Here is a 20546-nt window from a genome sequence, read left to right on the forward strand (position 1 = left end):
CTGGTATTGTCAAATAAATGTCTTTTTTTTTTTTTAGCTTGATTCAAAATGAATTTTCAAAATTGATCATTCTGTTGTCAAATTTTATAAAAGAAACAAAAAAATAAAAAACATACAAATGTTGCCATATTTAAGCCTTGGTTATACTTTCGCCTGGCTCCGCAGCGCGAGTCTCCGCAGACTGCGCGCGCACCTCCGCAAACGGACGAGGCGTTTATACTTGACGTGCTCGCCGTTGAACTATTCTTTGAAACGACAGGGGGCGACTCGAGTAATTGTCCTCTAAACCATCAGGAATCAGCGGTGAGAAGAAGAAAGCTATACACACGTGACAATGTTTATTTTAGTACACCACCACCAATACCACACTACAAAAAGAATCGTGTAAAACCCAGTAAACTCTGAGATTTTTACTTGTGACAATAAAACAAAATATATGGATATGAGAATGTGTATACAACATAACTAAATTAACGATCTCTTACATATTTTCTAATTTCACTAAACATTTCATTAAGTTTCGTGAACATTTTTATTAAACATGGACCTTTATGTTCATTAAAAATGCTTTTTATGCTATTGTATGCTCATTTTTTAAATGTAATCAACTCATTTAGACGTGCAAACTGGGTGCCGGTGTGGTGAGAAGTTCGAGCTCGGCCAGATTCGGCTCGAAGTCGTTCATCTTCGGATGCGGCGCCGCGCGCGTTGTTACAAAAAATGTCGCGCACACCGCCAGGCGAAATTGGGTCTTGCGAACCCAACGCGCACGACCACCCACACCGCAATGACGTCATTTTTGCCGCGCGCACGTGCGGACGCGTCAAGTATAAACCAGGCTTTATGCCACAACTGCTGATTTTGTCAGGTTTTTAAAAATTAGGACACTTTTTTAGCCTGATTTAAGCTACAATAGCACAATTGTTAATTATTTTGCTGTCAGTTTTTATGATTTGACAATAAAATGTACAATCCAAATCCTCTCACAACTAGGTTTTCCCTTTATCTAGTAGTGCCTTTGGTCCATATGATTTTGGTTGAGTCCTGCTGAGCATCCTAATGGATTTCGTGGGGGGATAGCAAAGCAGAGCGCACTGAGAATTTGAGGCGCAGAGCTAATTAAAACAAGTTTTGAGGAGCAGAGAGACGCGCCTAATGTCTGAAGCATGATGGGAATGCAGATTTTTATGCCCTCACTGTCCCGGTGCAGACTTCATGACTCTCCACAGATGTTGTTTTTGCTTACCTTTCCTTCCATTCCTACATTTTCCATATTATGCTGAACATTCTGAATCCATGTATTCTGTTTTATTTCTCGCAGTCTTCCTTTCACTATATTGATATCATGTTCCTCAGAAATGTAGAGAATAAACTGTTCCTCTCTCTTTCCTCTTTGATCTCAGTTGGGACGACAGCAGCTCAGTCAGCAGCGGGATCAGTGACACCTTGGACACAGATGACCTCAACACCAGCTCGTCCCTTAGCTCCTACGTCAACACCCCATCTGTCCCACACAGAGACGTGGATGAACAGGTCAGTCATTGATACCAAAGGCAACTTCAGAGCCTCGTGGTCTACAGAATCAGAAACATCTGTAGAACTTCACATGGGAAACAACAGAGCACTTAAAAAACATAAACATTATAAAATCTACATCTATCGTTCTATATATATATATATACTGTATATAGATAGATAGAAAGAGAAATTATATTATATGTATATATTTATATATAATGATCATTATATATAATGATATTATATATATATAATGATGCATTTTCATATATCAAGATATATATTATTAATATATTAAATATATTAAGAAAGTCTGAGTCTGGAACAATAGTAAATTAAAATCTATTTAATGTTATTTTAATATAAATCTTTTGAGTAATCTATACAGTATAACTGATAAAGGCACTAAAAAGGTTTAATGTAACTTTTAATATGTATATGTATGTATATGTTTTACTATTATTTTTATTTTGTTCCAATTTAGCAGACTTTAAGTATACCAAAAGTATACTAAAAAAAGTATACTTTAAAATTAATTGCAGGGTATTTATATTAAGTACATAAATATGTAATTTTATTTGTATGTTTTTGTAGTACACTTAGCATAAAATAAATGTATTTCAAATACATTTTGGTATTCTTTTTTTTTCACTAGGGTTGATAGTTAATATCCATAATAAATGCATCGTAAACCTTTATATAAAACTTTGAAATCTGTTCATTTGAATAAAAATCAACCCCTGGGGCATAAAAGTGCCTAACTTTGAAGACACCCATATATAGAGCCATAATACAGAGAAATCTTGCAGTCTTACAAATATCATGTTGAACTGTTAAAAAGTCCTTTAATTGTATTCACCATCTCTGTTTATCATTACATGCAATTAAAAACAGGCCTGCACATTTATAGCAGTGCTTTGGGAGCAGTTCTGTTGCTTCATTGTCCCTTTTGATTCAATGAAACATTGGTGGGCCCTTATCAGAATTGGCCTGAACCCACTGTGTGCAGTCTTTGTGAGTGTGAGTCAGCAGACCGACTCAACTCTGCCCCGGTGATTGATCATCTTTACAAGCTCAAAGCAGGTTAACATATGCTGAACAAATGGACCAGTACAGTGAAGCTAAGCCACTGTGTCTATCTAGCCTGTTCTAACAAGATGAGCTCTGTAAATCCAGACGTGGCACCCTGGATTCTGTGCCAATAAGTTTGTCCACACCTGTGGCTTCTCGGTTTGTGCATTTGTGTTGGTCTTTAAACGTTAAATCCATGACCTTATTTATCTACAGTCTTCCATATTCATCTCCTTAGATGAAAACACTCATGTTTCTCCATTTGTTTTTGATCTTGGTACTGCAAAAAAAGAAAAGAAAAAAGGCCCAGATGTGGTTTTCAGTACCCAGTGTTATTTTAGTATTATTGAGATACTATTTTAGGGTTTTTTAATTTATTATTAGTTCGAATTAGTTTTTATTTTAGTTTTTTTTATTGTAATTTAATTAATTAAAGTTTTAGGAATTTTGTTGTGTATTTTTTCACTTTAATGTTCTTATTCAGTTATTGTTTAAAATATTTCTATATAGATTTTTTTATTTTAGTACATCAATTTAAACTAAGGCTACGTTCACACTGAAATTTTTTCAATTCACACAGTCTTTGGGAATGACAACCGCATTTACTTACAGGTGTGAGTCTCGAAATGTCCCGTTCAAACAGCAACTTACAGTAGCGTCTCGAATATTGTCTGTATGAACGTGCAACAGGAGTCAAGCCCGTATTCTCTTAACGACAGTGACCAAAGTTATATCAAAGATGGCGACGTCCATACAACTGAAAAGTCTTATTTCTTCGGACACGACAAGAGTCCAATTGAGTCCCGAGTTCATCCGTCAAATCATCAACCGAGCGGAGCATTTGAGTCACTATGGGAGCCGCTCCGGTTGAGAACAGTGACTGGATCTAAAACCTTCAGATGACACAGAGCTCATATCTCTGTCGCTGTAAGTTACCAAAAGCAAAACCACACGAAAACCTACAACACACTCGTTTGTGCAGCGCAGAGCGGCTCTCACGCACTGTATGACGTGACAGACAACTAGTTGTCCAGTCCGGTTCTGTTCTCTCAGCAAGGGTTTTTCCGAGAATGTGGTTTTGAGTTCTAAAAATGTACAGGTGTGAGTTCAGTTATAGAATACGGTTTTCACACGGTAAATAACTGAAATGTGTGTGAACGCAATAGTATTAAGGACTCAATTACTAGGACTGACAACCGTATTCTGCTGCTGTGTGACCGTGGCCTAAATGAAAACTAAAAAAAATTTGCTTTGGCGACTAGCTGAAATAAGTTTTTTTTTGTTTTTTTGTTGATGTTTATTTTATTTCAAGTAATGAAAATGTTTTTTAGGGTTTTAGTTAACTACAATAAACCTGCTAGTAGCCTGATTTCAAATTTAAAGAGTTTAGAACCATGACTCAAAAGTGCGTCTGAAGCCAAATATCTGCCACCTTTCACTTCCACACCCTTGTACTTTTTCCCTATATAGTCTTCCCTCATTCTTCAGGCTGGAGTGGAGGAAGGATTTATTGTATCGGCGTTGAGATAACAATGTTTTGGAATTGGCCTGATAACAACTGGAGACTATTAACATTCTTTCCCTGGCAATAATTTTTTATGAGGATTTTCAGTAGCAGCTGAACAACGGACTTTCTAAAAGGGGGTGATATCATCTTGGCTACATTGTGGAAGGTCATGTAATGAACGAGTTGGCCCTTATGTCTCACATAATCAGATTTTATGATGACTGTTGATGGTGTTGCTGAATAAATAAGACGCAAATTAGCTGTCGGTGATATTGCATCTCAGTCATTACAGACATTTTTTTTAGTCCAGAGACTTTTTATTTACTTTTTCATGCAAAGGTCTCTCAAATATGATGATCCCTTTGGCAGAGATCCGCTTCTGAAAATGAGAAAACAGTTATATGATTTTATATATAATCAATAATTTATACCATGTGTGAGAAATATCAAGTCTGATATTATAAAATTAAACAATTGTTTCCCATATTAAATACAGTAATTGACTTTTATATTGACATTGTACTAAAGAAAATTATTTTTTTTTAAAAATGTTTCACAAAACTATATGCATTATGTACACTCACTGGCCTCTTTATTAGATACACCTTGCTAGTAGCCTTCAGAACTGCCTTAATTCTTCTTGGCATAGATTCAACAAGATGCTGGAAACATTCGTCATAGATTTTGGTCCATATTGACATGAACCAGTTTGAGATGATTTGAGTATTTTGACATGGCGCGTTATCCTGCTGGAAGTATCCATCAGACGATGGGTACTGCACTGTGGTCATAAAGGGATGGACATGGTCAGGCTCAATTGGTACTAAGGGGCCAAAACAAGTGTGCCAAGAAAATATCCTCCACACCATTACACCACCAGTAGCCTGAACTGTTGATACAAGGCAGGATGGATCCATGCTTTCATGTTGTTTACACCAAATTCTGACCATCAAAATGTCTCGGCAGAAATCGAGACTCCTCATACCAGGCAAACGTTTTCCCAGTCTTTTATTGTCCAATTTTGTTGAGCCCGTTAGAATTGTAGCCTCAGTTTCCTGTTCTTATCTGACAGGAGTGACACTGGTGTGTCTTCTGCTGCTGTAGCACATCTGCTTCAAGGTTCGATGTGTTGTGCGTTCAGAGATGCTCTTCTGCATACCTCGGTTGTAATGAGTGGATATTTGAGTTACTGTTGCCTTTCTATCAGCTCAAACCAGTCTAGCCATTCTCCTCCTCAACAAGGCATTTTCGCCCACAGAACTGCCGCTCACTTTTTTACAGACCATTCTCTGCAAACCCTAGAGATTGTTGTGCATGAAAATCCCAGTATCTGAAATACTCAGACCAGCCCATCTGGCACCAACCACCATACCACGTTCAAAGTCACTTAAATCATCTTTCCCCATTCTGATGCTCAATTTCAGCAGATCGTCTTGACCATGTCTGCATGCCTAAATGCATTGAGTTGCTGCCATGTGATTTGCTTATTTGATGTTTGTGTTAACGAGAAATTGAACCGGTGTAGAACACATCACACCACATAACATACCATAGATAGATATTTTACTGATTTGCAAAAAACAGATTTATATTCTCTGAGGTTTGAAGATCAGAACATTTCTTTGCGGCTAATGATTTAGTTTTTTCACCCACAGTTCCAGACGGATGCGGAGAAGCACTCTGCAGTGAAACACAACCCCAACTGGTCCAACAACGACCTTAAACGTTCAGAAGGCTGCTCTAACGGTGGCATCAAAATGGAGACCACAACGAAATGGAACCACAGGTCTTCAGATTTCTCAGATGAATCAGAACGGAGCTTGATGGGTCGCAAGACTCCTACCATCTCCCAGACGGGCTCTTGGAGGCGGGGAATGACCGCTCAGGTGGGCGTCACCTCCCCACGGACGAAGGCAACAACACCTACAAACTGCAGCTCACTCAAGGCACATGGTAATAGTTTAGACGTGATGTTGCATGGATGTCACAATTAGCATAACCTTGTGTCTTTCAAACCTGTATGTCGTTGTCTTCTGTGGAACACAGAAGTTATTTTGAAGAACACTTCGTCCAAAATCAGTGGGGTCCAAAAACATGTTTTGTTTATGTATGGACAAAAAACAATGAGGCATTTTTCAATGTATCTCCTTGTGCTTCACAGAAGAATGTAAGTCATACAGGTTTGGAGTGACATGAGGGTGAATAAATGATGTCAGAATTTTCATTTTAGTTTGATATGTTCCTTTAAAAATAACTGAAATTTAAACAGTTTATTTTGCTCACAAGCTAAATACAGTCTAGTCCAGTGTTATTTATAGAGTATTATAGTATTTATTAATATTTTTATTTTTATTTTTATATTGTGATTTTTATTTTTATTTTTTGATTGTGAAGTTTGTTTTAATCTAATATTTCAATTAACATTTTTTTAAATAGTTTTAGTTAAAGATAACAACACTGACTGAGCCATATCTCTGTTTTCATGTTGTTTCTTGAGTGATGACAGTCAAAGAAATCTTATCACAGATCACCTTTGCTAAGGCTTATGTTCAGATGAGTCACGACATGGACTGTGCTACTGTATTCAAAACTGTTGAAAACATGATTTCATTTTGTGCTCGACAGTCCGTGTCGTTGATCATCCCACAAGTAAGACAGACGATGCTAAGGTGTCAGAGAAAGGCCGCTCCAACGGCACCAATTCCTCAAGTGTTGATGACACCAAGAAACCTCCCCTCAATTCAAACGTACGCACCCCGACCAGTACTTTTGGCTTCAAGAAAGCTCCGGGCGCAATGGCGACAATAACCATGAGTGGTGCTGTGGTAACTAGCGGGTCCGCTACAGTGGGCAAGATACCAAAATCGGTCGGATTTTCTGGGAGTCGAATTGTGTGTCGGCAGACGGCTCTTGATGATGGATACCTTCCTCCAAGTGCTCGGACAACTCTTCAGTATCGTAGTTTACCGAGACCTAGCCGTACCGGCACTGCTCGCTGTTCTAACCGCACTAACATCTCGAGTCTTGATGCTAATTTTTGCAATAAGGGTACTGCCACACTTCCCAACCCTAAGAGTCGCAACTTAGTCAAGTCCCCAATGGGAACTACTAACCAGACGGACCGAGAGAAGGGTATATTTTCCGATGTGGAGAGCCAGGTACTTAAGACTAGCGCAACTACCCAGACGGGGATGCCAACTCAGTGCCAAGCTGGAAGGCAAACAGGAGGAAAGTATTCAGAAATGTCCTCGCCAACTCTTCGTAGGTAAGTTCTCCACATTCACAGAGTTTAGCTTATGAAGACTTGAAAGACTGTTGATGAAAAATGTATTTTGCAAAAGCATGATTTCTACTTGATGTGGATGAAAGCACCATTTTAGGTCCCTCAAATATTTACACAGCAATTCTCAGCTGTGTTGTGTGAGTTCCAGAATATTCTCCTCCTTGGGTGCTGGAAGGCGTTCACAGAACTCATTGTTTATCTGAGCGATTTGATGTTGGTTGAGATTCTGAGGCTTGAAAGGCGTCTTCTGGCCACCACAAGTGCATTTTCTTAGGGCTTCTTGATGTTTCTCTAAGACATGGCACAGACCAAGAAGCTAGTGTTTGTTCTAGCTGATTAACTTGCTAGCTGTGACTGATTGCTCTCCTAGTTAGTAGAACCAGACTACAGATAGACTGATGTTATCTGACCAGTCAGTCCATGAAGTAATGAGAAAAATCAGAGATGCCAGACTTTCCTTATCTCATATTTTCTTTTGTGAAGAGCAGGGGTGTCCAATCTTGCTCCTGGAGGGCCAATGTCCTGCAGAGTTTAGATCCAACCTGCCCCAACACACTTGCTTGGACATTTTTACTGATCTTGAAGACCTTTATTAGATGGTTCAGGTGTGTTTAATTAGGCTAAACTTTGAAACAAAGTGGCCCTCCAGGAGCAGGATTGGACACCCAACAACAAAAGACTAATAAAATTAACTTACTTTGTTAATGAATAGCGTAACTAATAATATTTTTTGTAGAATATTTCTTTTTTTTTAATAACCATTTATTACAACAGATCTCTAAATCTTTAATTACGTGTTTTCATATTAATAACCAGTCTGTGAGATGATCAGAAGGATTCCTACAAACCTAAAATATACATCACAGTAACAGTTCCAAGTTCACTTTGAATCTGCCATAACCAAAAACTGACTCATGATTGAGGGATGTCAATTGTGAACTCACTAATAGCTGTGAATCTAATTTAAACCACTAACTCACAAGCAAGTTTGTAAATCTTAGACTGACGCATTAAAAAAAATCATTGGTCATTGGTTTGCAAATCAGTCATTGCGGCCTAAGCTATTCTCTTACTGATTGAGTCTGATTCAAACTGCTAATTTGCATGTGATTTTGAGACCGTTTCAAGAATCTTTTTGACGCATCAAAAAGAAATGGTTCACAATAGTCGTTTTTTGGGAAATCACTCATCGCATGCCTGCTCTATGAACGATTCCCACGCTGTGGTCATTGCAAGTGACACTGGCAACTGACAAAACCTAGATTTTCAATTATTGTCACAAAATGTTTACTTTTGGTCGCGTTTACGACCATTTTAGTCAAATTTTTTTATTCGGTCTCATTGTCAAATCCCTCTCCCCCTTTGCAACCAGACTGTTTGGTAGCAAATCTTGCAATAAGCAAGCTCCGGTCACCAGCATGGAGAACATGAAGAACTCCACCATCATCTCCAATCCCCATGCCAAGTCCATCCAGCAGAATGGTTGTCTGGAGACGCCACCAGTCACCAGCGGAGGCAGCGGTCCAGGTTACAGTGACAATCTGACGGTGCCCTCTGGAGGTAATGGAGAGCAGACACTTTCCTCTGTGGCCTCCAGCCCAGGATCGGCTTTCTTTCCTTGGGGAGGCAGGGATGGATTGGGCTTCCCTTGTCAAAGCTCCAACCACACCAGTAGTGACTCTATAAATGTTTCCTTGGGAAAGGAAGGTTTATGTCTTAATCGGATCAACAGTGCTAGAACTGGCCTCTCAGAGAGGTAAGAAATTAATTGTTCAACCATGCTAACTTCACATCAACACAAATGATGCTTCCAGCTGTTTGTGAAATGTAAATAGCGTTGCTATCTCTACTTATGATCTATCTTCCTTTACATGTACTCCTCTTTAATCATTTCTTTATCTCCTCTCCTTTTTCTGTCACTTTTATCTGCTTCTTTTTGTTTTGTCTGCCCCTGTACCCTTCTCTAGCCCTCAGTCCTCCCCCTCTGCTAGCCCTAAATTTACCCACAACACTCTGCCACGGAAACAGGACAGGTAATGCTATATGTGTGGTCAAATTATCACTTTTGCTTCGTGTTTTTGCTTTTGTGCATTGTGATTAGGGCTTGTGATTTAAAATCTACCTGTAAGGTGGAGTTAATTACTTCAGTTTCCTACATGCAACAAACACAGTTTCACCAATGCACAAGCAAATTGCTCTTTTGAACTGGTTCTTTTAATGAGTCTGTCAAAAAGAATGACAAAACGGTCTCAAACTCGCATTTGGATCAGACTCGGTCTGTCAGTGAATCTTTTTTTCTAAATTTTTATGTCTGATTCAAAATGGGCAGTGGACCGTTACTTGTATTTAAAGATACACGTTCACAACAGATTTTTTTATAATAAATATTTTAATTCTGTCAATCTTAATATGTAACTTATCTCCAAAATGTTCAATTTTATGAGCCAGCGGCTCCATAGACTGGAGCCCTGATTTTGTCATACCATATGATAATAGTATACCAGTATATTAATACTATGCCAGTGTAGTTTGTAAGTGAGTTTTGATTTGTTTAGTGCACAATGAAATATGGTATTTATTTCATATGTACCTGCTGGTTAAATATTGCAGTACGCAAATAAATATGGGAGTTCATAGCTGTGGACTTAGGTTTTCTGTTACCCACCATAAATTGGATAACTGTGATTTTCCTGGCATTGTGGCGTTTTTCTTGGAGCTGTTTTCATGAGAACTTTTATGCGAAAGAGAAAAACAACATTCTGTTCTACGGACTTATGTACACTTGTTTTAAACCTGCAGGTATGCCCATGGGCCTCAGGTCAGAGGTCATGAGGAGGCCCGTGATTGGCTGTGTTCCCCCTCAGCTGTTGGCCTCTCAGATTCGACCCCCTACACCCCTGCCTCTACACTCAGCTCGCCCTCCGGCACACGCTTCAACTTTAACACACTTGGTAAAAACAAGCAAACTTGCGTAACCGGTGTCTTATCGGCTACTTCTGTGGTTTATTCTAGGCATGCACTATATATCGGTTATTAGTCGATATTATTATTATTATTATTATTATTATTTTTATCAGTTGTAATTGGTATTGGTTTTAATTGCTATTTTAAATAGTATCAGTGGATATTTTTTATTTAATTGTGTAAATGTTATTTAAAAATGCTCATTTAGAGTACCTTTGCAGTGATCTAAATCTCAAAATTATTCTCTTTTTCTGATCCTGTATATTATAATGTTGTGATGCCTAAATTCACTTGTAGCATTTTAAATGATTGATATTTAGTGTTTTATTTTTCATTTATTTAGTCAAAATAGTATAGAATTTTAAAAAATGTCCATTTATTGGTCATCTGCCATAACGTGAAAATAATTATCGATTTATCAGAATCACACATAATTGTGTTTATGTTAGAATCCTCACTTATGGATTATGATTTAATTTATTGGTTTACATGAGATTCAACAACTGAAATAAGTACTAGTCTCCCCCTTACTGTGAACTTTGAATGCACATTCATGTCATTAGGGTTTAATCGCAGTGCTTATTTAACCTTGATCCCTGTGTTGACACTCCAGGCAGTCCCACCACTGCTTCACAGATGGCAACTTTGCGCGGGACCAATGGTCAGGGAAATCACGACGGCCCGTATGACCCTTACAGTGACCCACGTCTGAGGAATTCCTCAATGAGCCTGGAGGAAAAGAGCCGCACTATGAGCAGCTCCGGATCGTTCCGTGAGTGCCTGGAAGAAGGTGAGACTTCAGAATGATACTTATATTGAACAGAGTTTGGTTGTAGTGGAGTTTGACCTTTTGTGTGTGTGTGTGTAATTTGCTGTGCATACCAAGAACTATTATCATTTCTGTCTGCCATCAAAATTTACCATAACAACTCAATCCATAACGTCATGTTTTTGGAAAAGAGCTAAATTGACCTGCCTTGTTCCGTTACCTAATAGCTAAATGATAGGTTGTAATTAATGTTAGGGCTTTTGACAAAGTCAGGCTGTAACGTGTGTCCTTACTTGCGCCAAAGCACAAACAAACAAAGAGCGGCTTTGTTGGCCTGGCAGCCTTTACCCCACAGTTAATGTTGATTTGATGATTAACTCGCCTGCCTTGGCTCAACACCACTTGTCCCAAGGCTCTCTTTTGCTTTCTGTATTTATGATTCATGTCTTTCTAAGGGGGTGATGGTGTTGATTTCAATGTGCCAATGAACAGTGGTGTTTAGGCTTGTAAAAAAGAACTGTTCACAATGATGCATGACTCAATATAATGACATTTCAGGGTTATTTTTGCCCAAAGTTTGTTTTTTATTGGCTTAAAAATGTAAAACTAAGCTCAGAAAGGATTTACCATTAAATAAATATGTATTTCTTGAAATTAATGTGCACTGCAGACCCCTAAAAGCACTGTGGTGGTACCATGGTATTATGGTATTTTGATATATACAAATGAGATTTACATTGAGATTTACAGAATTACATGGTAATTACAATAATGTGATTATATAATAGAGTTTTATTCATATTCACCTAATAAAAAGTCATGTAAATGTATTATTTATTATTAAATATGTACTAAAATAATTATAATCTGTGGTCATAAAGGGATATGGACATGGTCAGCAACAATACTCAGGTAGGCTGTGGTGTTTAAATGATGCTGAATTAGTACTAAGGGGCCCAAAGTGTGCCAAGAAAATATCAAACACACCATTACACCTCCAGCAGCCTGAAGCGATCCATGCTTTCATGTTGTTTACAACAAATTCTGACCTGACCATCTGAATATCGCAGCAGAAATCGAGACTCATCAGACCAGACAACATTTTTCCCATCTTCTATTGTCCAATTTTGGTAAGCGGTGCAAATTGTATCATCAGTTTCCTGTTCTTAGCTGACAGGAGTGGCACCCGGTGTGGTCGTCTTGACCATGTCTACATGCCTAAATGCATTGGTTCCCATCTATAAAAATCCATGTGATTGGCTGATTAGATATTTGCGTTAAAATGAACAGTTAAACTGGTGTACCTAATAATGTGTCCGGTGAATGTGTGTGTGTGTAAACAAATAATTATTTTCATATATTTAGGATTCAATTTACATGTATTCGTTTAGTAGACTCCTTTATCCAAATTGACTCTTCTGACATCACAAGCAAATTGTTAGAGAGCCAACAATATTCAATATTCCAAGTCAACAATATCCATGTCTTTCTAAAGTAAACTAATATAATGGCTTAGTGATTTAAAAAAAAAAAAAAAAAAAATGTTTTTTTTAAAAAATGTTCTCAAAGTTCAGTGAGGCTTTTTTGTCCAGAGTTAAAACGGGCCCTTAAGCTGCTTCTCATGAGCGTGAAGGAACCATTTGTTCCTTAAGATTAGTCATAAACACTGATCCCTCTTTGCAACCTCAAAGGCAGTTTAGTTTAAGTACTTGACATAGTTATTTTTTTATTTTTGAAAATTCAGTGAGAGGAACACACAAACTCATAATTCTTTGTGAATATGCAGTAAAGGGGATTTATAACCTTGTATCACAACATCACGTTTAATATCCTCTCATTCACAAATGATTTCACTGTACATTTGTTTTTTCAAGCTTGTATTGCCTTTTTGTTCTTTCTAGGTTTTTTGGTTCGGGAACACATAAAGAAAAACATACGCGTATACCTTATCAGAAATATACGGGCTGTGGTTTGCTGAAGTGATAAGCACTTCATGGTGTTTCAGCATGTGCTAGCTTATCCTGCTACTTTTTCATGCTAGTTTTGCAATGACTCACATGCCTCTGTAATTCTTGATATTATTTTGACTGTAGTTTTCTTCTCTCTATAGTTCATGGCTCCTCTTTGTCTCTGGTCTCTAGCACGTCATCAGTTTACTCTACGGTGAGTCAAAAGATTTTGAATTGATGCTAAATGCTAAAGTTTAATGGTTAAAGTTTAATTTACACATTTCTTTGTTCTGCTAAACACAATAGAAGATATTTTGAAGAATGTCAGTAACCAAACAATTGATAGGCACCATTGACTTTCAAAGTAAGGGAAAGTCAATGGGTGCCGTCTACTGTCTGGTTACCAACATTCTTCAAAATGTCTTTTGTGTTTAACAGAAGAAAGAAACTCATACAGGTTTAGAACAATGTGAGGGTGAATAAATGATGACAGAAGTTTTAATTTTGGGGTGAACTAAACCAATTTAAGTATCTTCTCATTATGTGGATGCTCAAAAACTTTTTCAAACTATTAATCTTTATCTTTTCTTCCTTTTCCATCTCTAGCCTGAAGAAAAGGCTCAGACAGAGGTGAGAACAGCACCCATCATTTCTTATAATGTAAATTATTGAGTGTGTTGCACATGGGAGCCTGTAAACTGTCCAAAACACTGTTTTTCTCAGCTGGTTTGTAATTTTAAACACACTTTGATGTAACTCTTTTTTTAAACCCTTGAAAATGTCTGTGTTTGTCATGATGGTCTTCTTGGTAACGGTCCTTGATATCTACTCTTTAATTTCTGTGTTTTATGTCTGCAACCAAAGTTTCTCTTTCATGCTGATCAAGGGCCAGTCTCTCCTTAGCACATTATTATATGAGAAACCACAAACTGGTTCCACATTAGCTTCAGAAATCAGCTTCTAGCAGCATGACTTGTGTTTGAACAACTGACTTTAATGTGTGTTTAGATCCGTAAGCTTCGGAGAGAACTGGACTCATCACAGGAGAAGGTCTCGGCTCTCACAACACAGCTCAGTGCCAACGTGAGTACACTAGGCAGTCGTTTTGGCATGATTACCCACAATACACCTTCAGTACTCACAGAAACGCTTATTTCTTTTAACCAGTTTTCATTATCTGCATATCATAGATTTTGAGCATCAAGGATCATATATGTGTAAAAACATATACGTGTAAGCAAGTCGAATGTGAGATAAAGTATTTTTTTAAAAACAGGAAAAAAACTGAATTTTTTTTTTTTATAAAGATGGCCGTGTAGTACCGTGTGCTCCATTTATCTGGGGAAGTAATGGCACTAGGATGCACTGTGGAATGAGGACAAGCTGGTGGAGGAGTGATGTTCTGAGCAATATTCTGCTGGGAAACCCTGAGTTCAGCCATTCATGTTGATGTGAATTTGACATGTGCCACCTATCTAAACATTTTTGAAGACTAGGTACACCCATTCATGACAATGGTGTTGAGGGATGGATTGAGGAATGTTGTTGGAATAGATTGAGGAACATGATGAAGAGTTCAAGGTGTTGGCCCTGGCCTCCAAAATTCTCAGATCTTTATCCAATTGAGCATCTGTGGGATGTGCTGGACCAACAAGTTCCACGGCGGCTCCGCCTCTCAGCCTACAGAACTTGAAGGATCTGTTGGTGACGTCTTGGTACCAGATACCACAGGACACCTTCAGGGGTTCATGCCTCGGCGGGTCGGTGCTGTTTCAGCAGCACGCAGAGGACCAACCACATATTAGGCTGGTGGTCATAATGTTTTGGCTCATCGTTGTGTATATATGCTCAGTGGAAATTTTAAATGGTTTTTGGCTTCGGGAAATCGTGGTGTTACTAAAGATGTGGTTAGTTACAGAACTGGTTCTTTTTGGATTTTGTGCCATAGTGTTGTTTTGACTTTTGTACACCTTTAACAGTTGGTAAAAAAAAATGATTTAACTTTTATTCTAGTGTTTTACAGTGTATTGAGTAAGATTGTTAGTAATTTGATCTGTGTGTCAAGCGGAGTGGAATTATTTGCTCAATAACAACAAATATGACAGCCCGCATTTGGCTTACACAACATAATGAATCGTCACATCCTAAAACCCCCATCCATCTGTCAGCTCTCATACAGGCTTCACAAACTAAACTGGAGGCTTTTGCACTTCTGGGTGTTTGTTAAAGTTTTACACACACAAATGCACCAACTGCTACTCTGCTTGGATGATAAAAATCCCTTTGAGGAAAATTTATTGTAGGTTATCTGATGTTTGAAACAGCACATGCCCAAACACAAACCTGTGACTCCCTCCGATGGAAGTCATCCAGATCTCCAGTCCCTTGATTATCGGCTCATGTTGCATGTTGATATGCTTGTTGTGTTGTGTACGAGTGTGGTTGCTCATTTTTGGCGGCTACAACTGAGCAGAAATCTTAAGGTGCAAGTCGTCCTCGGTGTCTCAGTTCACATGCAGTTCATCACCCCAGAGATGTTGACAGGCAAAGCTAACCGCACTCGAGCAGTAATTTGGCAGCCTCTGAATTATTACCCATCCTTGAGGAGGGTCTGTGAGAGGACTAAACCAAAGCCACTCAGACACCGCAAGAGCCAAGTAAAATGGAGGAAGCGAGAACTCAGTGAGGTGGGCTAAAGATCGTGGTTTGACTGCTCTGTTTGTCTTTTTATGATGCTCTTAATGATTCATTTTATGAGCTGTTTTTTTTGTTGTTTTTTATCCTCGTATGACGTTACCTTGAGGGACTTTATTTTGAGGATTTTGATTGATGATTTGAGCTCTTGAGATTAATCTTTTGCTGTCGTGGAACAGGTTGTGTGACTCTGTTGTGTACGTGCTTTAGTGAACGTAACTTTGTGGTTTTCCATATACATACCACAAAAGTTTAATTAAATTGCAGTTGTGGGTGTGTTTTGTGGGATGTTATCGTTTATTATTTCACAGCTCTGTGGAATACTTCATTCTGATTGGTCAATCATGCCATCCAGCGGTATGTTATTCCCCAATAACAACCGGTAAAAACTGATAACACAGGCTCATCTGGCTAACTGATGTCAGTGCTATAAGCTTGCTAGGAAAGTTTTTTCTTTGTGGAAGTTTTATGTTTGGTGAGCTAGTAAAATATTAAAACTCAAATCAATATTTTGTGTACAATTATTTAATTATGTCATCCGGTATCACGGGCTCGCTCTCGTTTCATACAAACGCAGCTGCTGCCATATTGCAACGATTGTTTTGTGCACTGTAATGGATTATAAAATAACAAACAGGTACGATTTTAAAAGAGTTTCATCTAAAATTAATATCTCTTATCCCCCAGAATTATTTATGTGGAAAAATGTGTGTAATAAGTGGTATGACTGGACCGTATCCCTTAAATGTCCATCTAGTTTGTACTTGCCACTTGCTAGCAACTGCTTTCTTCATGGAAGCTTTGCATTTAAAATATTAAACTAAAACTAAGTCAATATTTCATGTCTAATTATTTACTGATATGGCAAGAATCTGTGTAATAAGCGGGATAATGTACATCCGGCCGGTTGTTATCGCAGAATAAAGACTGATTACCCTGTCTGGGTTTTTTCTGCGATAACGTACATTATTAGTAGCATTATAATAGTATATATTATATATCATTTTATATTAAATTATATTTTATTATTGTTGTTAAAAATATATTATGTAATATATTATAAATACATTTTTATAATATGTTACCTACTATATTATATAAAAATTTAATATAGTTGAAAGTGTATTATATGTATTATTTATTATATTTATTACTAGTTATTATTTTGTAATTTTATTATTTGTTATTGAAAATATATTATCAATACAATTTTAAAAGGTATTTCTGTTTTATATTCCTGGTTTGTTTACTTTAGGTGAGGGTCTTTAAATTGGCAATGGAGATGAATGGAGCTTTTACCAGTTTCTGCAGCTTAACAACCCAAGTTCATGCCACAGCTTGTCTTTATCACAAAGCCCAGTCTCACAGACATATTTGGCACTTTTAGAAGCGTTACTGACAAGCTGCAACCCACATTTTTCTAGAAATGTGATCATGCTTTAGTTGACTGCTCAACATCTGGTTTAACTCTACTACTGCTTTGAGTCTTTGTCCATTTATGGCATTTTGCTGATTGCTGAAAATAAAACTAATTTACCTTGTAAATGAAATTGTGTGTGTCCCCAGTCTCACCTTGTGGCGGCTTTTGAGCAGAGTTTAGGAAACATGACCATCCGGCTGCAGAGTCTGACGACAACAGCGGAACAGAAGGTGTGTGTGAGAAAGAGCTGCTTTTTTTAATTCTTGTGAGGATGAGAATATCTGAAGAAGTCCTCATGGAGATACTCTAACCTGAAAATTGTACCATGTGAAAATGTTCCTATAAGGAAAACAGCATCATAAAGAGGCTAAATAGCATTTTATGTGGTATCTATATTTTGTCATTTAATATTGTTTTATCTGCAGGACACAGAGCTGAATGACTTGAGGAAGAACATTGAGCTCCTTCAGAAGCAGAACTCGGCGACTCAAGCCACCATCAATGGAGTCATTAACACACCAGACCCAACATTAACAAACCGCAAGGGTGAGCTCTCAATGTCTTTGGTACAATAAAATAAACAGTATCACAAATTTTTGCCTATGCTTCGTTTTTATTACTCCTTCTCTCCCTCAGTTTCTCTAGACTCTGTCAGCGGGTCTCCTCAGTCCCGGCGGGATTTGCGGATCCACAGGCAGCCTTCCTCGGACAGCGTCTCCAGCATGACCAGCGCCACCAGCCACTCCAGCATCGGCAGCAACCTGGAGCTCGACGCTAAGAACAAGAAGAAGAAGAAGAACTGGGTAAGTGTTCCAGCCTGTCCATCCAATGCATACAGTTCTTCTAAAATATCTTCTTTTCTCCTAATAGATGCTTCTCTCTAAGACTAAACATGTTATTTGGAGTTAGACCAATACTAGATCGGATTATTTTAACCATTTAAAAGTTTCTTTTTTTTTTTCATTTGTTGGTGTTTCGTAATGTGGAAATGTGAATACTTTACGAAAGAAAAAGTGTCCTAGTTTTTTAGCTGCCAAAGTCTCTTCACACCAAGGATGATAACTGTAACGATAACATTAAAGATATAGTTCTAAAAATCTTTCTTAATATAAAAGAATAGCAGATTCCACATCACAACTATAAAGATAACAGCACAGAGAAATTATATCGTTAGAAATGCTTTCAGAATGAAAATAATAAAATTGTGGGTTGATACTTATTGGCTTTGTTTTTGTTGAAAGTTTAGAATGAATATCAGTTATCAATATCATACATTCATTTGTCCTCTTGCATTCAGGCTGTATCATCTGGGGGAGGAAAAGCACCTGATAACTATGTATGTGATTCTAGCCTTGTTGTTATAGTGTTGATGGTGTTGTGTGGTTTTAGAGATGGCACCAGTGTGTTATCATTGGATTTATTCAATTTATGTTGTGTATATGATCTCCCCTCCTTCTGAATGTCGTAAGATCCAAAACACATTTTTAGATTATATTAAACTACCAAAAGCGGTTAACATTTTAGTGATTAACATTTTAGCTAAGGTGTTTAAATGTTTTTGTCCGATTTCCCCTGTGCTTTCATGTCATGGTACAGGTGTTTGAGGTAAGACGAGATAAATATCTCCTTCAGAATATCTTTAATATAACCTTTTATACTCTTTGAAAGTTTTAAAGGGATCGTTCTTAAAGATAAACATTAAAAAAGGATTGTAACCACTGGCAGATATTGTGACAAAAGTGTCATAGTAATAGATTTGTTTCTTCCACAGCTGCGGAGCTCCTTTAAACAAGCGTTCGGGAAGAAAAAGTCTCCCAAATCGGCATCTTCTCACTCGGACATTGAAGAGATGACGGACTCTTCTCTGCCATCTTCACCCAAACTTCCATATAGCGGATCGACAGCCTCTTCTCCCATGATACGCAAATCCCACTCCAACTCGCTGTAAGATCCTCACAACAATAATAATAATGATCATTTATTATTATTTTATTTTATTCATTGATTACTCTTTTTATTATTAATAATAATAATAATAATAATAATAAAATCTGTTAATAAAAATAGTTTTACAATGAACCTTAAACTAAACCCATAATCCCTTATTCTATTTTTATTTAATCTCAGAGTGAGTGTGCAGGAGTTACATTAAAACAAAATAATAATAATAAATATTTTATTATTAATTCTACATTAATAAAATGTATTTTTATTTTGTTTGTATTAGTATTATCGGTAGTTACTATTAGTATTAGTATTATTATTATTTATGAATTTATTTTAATTCTTTTAATTTTATTATTTTATTATTATTTTATTATTATATTATTCATTTGTTATAAATAATCAATGTATTATTATTTCTTATTTTTCCATAATAATAATAATCTGTTAACAATTTTGGTTTGGTAATTAGCACATTTCTGGAAACTTCTTAAAGGGGATAGTCTCAATTTGTTCCAAACCTGTATGAATTTCTTTCTTCTGCTGTACACAGAAAGAGATATTTTGAAGAATGTCAGTAACCAAACAGTTGTGGGGCACCATCGACTTCCATAGTTTGGAGAAAAAATACTATGGAAGTCAATGGGGCCCACCATCAACTGTTTGGTTACTGACATTCTTCAAAATGTCTTCTTTTTTTTTTTTGGTGAACTATCCCTTTAACCCTCGTTTTGAATGGGCGAAGGATTTATAATAGACAAGCACCATTTACAATGTGATTTAGTCTAGGACCAGGTGGTGTATTTGGAAAATACCACCCATTTTATAAACTAAAAAGTTACACACACAGAGATTTTATGTTGCTACTGAGTAACTCTCAGTGTGATGGCACTGTCGGATATAACAGTTTATAAATGTCCAGTGCAACATGGAACACCCTCAGAGTTTCTCTCACGGTTGATATATGTGTATGTTCATAGTCCTCAACTGTCCTCCCTGCCTGCACATGGGCCTGTCTGGGGCTGTGGCAGAAAGACCATGAGGTCTGCCTCTCTGGCACGGTAAAAGAGAATGGCACAAATCATACTAATATTTCTCAATCTCTGATGATCAGTTCCAAGAACACAATGCCAAGAACTGATGTTCAACCAATGACTTATTCATCCTGAGCAATTACCCAATTTTAAAACACTTGTGTGCCCTGATTCATAAATAATTAAGTATTGCTGCTATTTCTGAATGGAGATATTAATTCACTACTTCCACAGTTCATTAATAGAAGATTCACTTTCACAGTTAATCATTTTCTGATGGTTTGTGATTTTTCCAAAACACAAAACAATTAACTAATCTTAAATTATTGGGGTTTTTTTTTATTTTATTTTTATTTGTATTTATTTAATTTGTTTATATATCGCTTGATTTTT

The 20546-nt window shown here is 37.2% G+C and overlaps 1 protein-coding gene across 1 annotated transcript in view; it reads left to right on the forward strand.

Annotated features, from left to right (window-relative positions):
* The window catches only part of nav2b (neuron navigator 2b), a 68788-nt gene that overhangs the window by 42527 nt on the left and 5715 nt on the right, over positions 1-20546 (forward strand). The window contains exons 13-27 of the mRNA XM_084094891.1: positions 1404-1533; positions 5752-6049; positions 6722-7361; positions 8752-9135; positions 9347-9412; positions 10179-10330; positions 10957-11133; positions 13223-13275; positions 13668-13691; positions 14070-14144; positions 17322-17405; positions 17601-17721; positions 17812-17978; positions 18947-19119; positions 20100-20180. Coding sequence (XP_083951017.1) covers positions 1404-1533; positions 5752-6049; positions 6722-7361; positions 8752-9135; positions 9347-9412; positions 10179-10330; positions 10957-11133; positions 13223-13275; positions 13668-13691; positions 14070-14144; positions 17322-17405; positions 17601-17721; positions 17812-17978; positions 18947-19119; positions 20100-20180 — 2625 coding nt within the window. The remainder of the gene's footprint in view (positions 1-1403; positions 1534-5751; positions 6050-6721; positions 7362-8751; positions 9136-9346; positions 9413-10178; positions 10331-10956; positions 11134-13222; positions 13276-13667; positions 13692-14069; positions 14145-17321; positions 17406-17600; positions 17722-17811; positions 17979-18946; positions 19120-20099; positions 20181-20546) is intronic.

Source organism: Abramis brama, assembly GCF_963993115.1.
Source record: "Abramis brama genome assembly, chromosome: 20".
Taxonomy (NCBI): Eukaryota; Metazoa; Chordata; class Actinopteri; order Cypriniformes; family Leuciscidae; genus Abramis; species Abramis brama.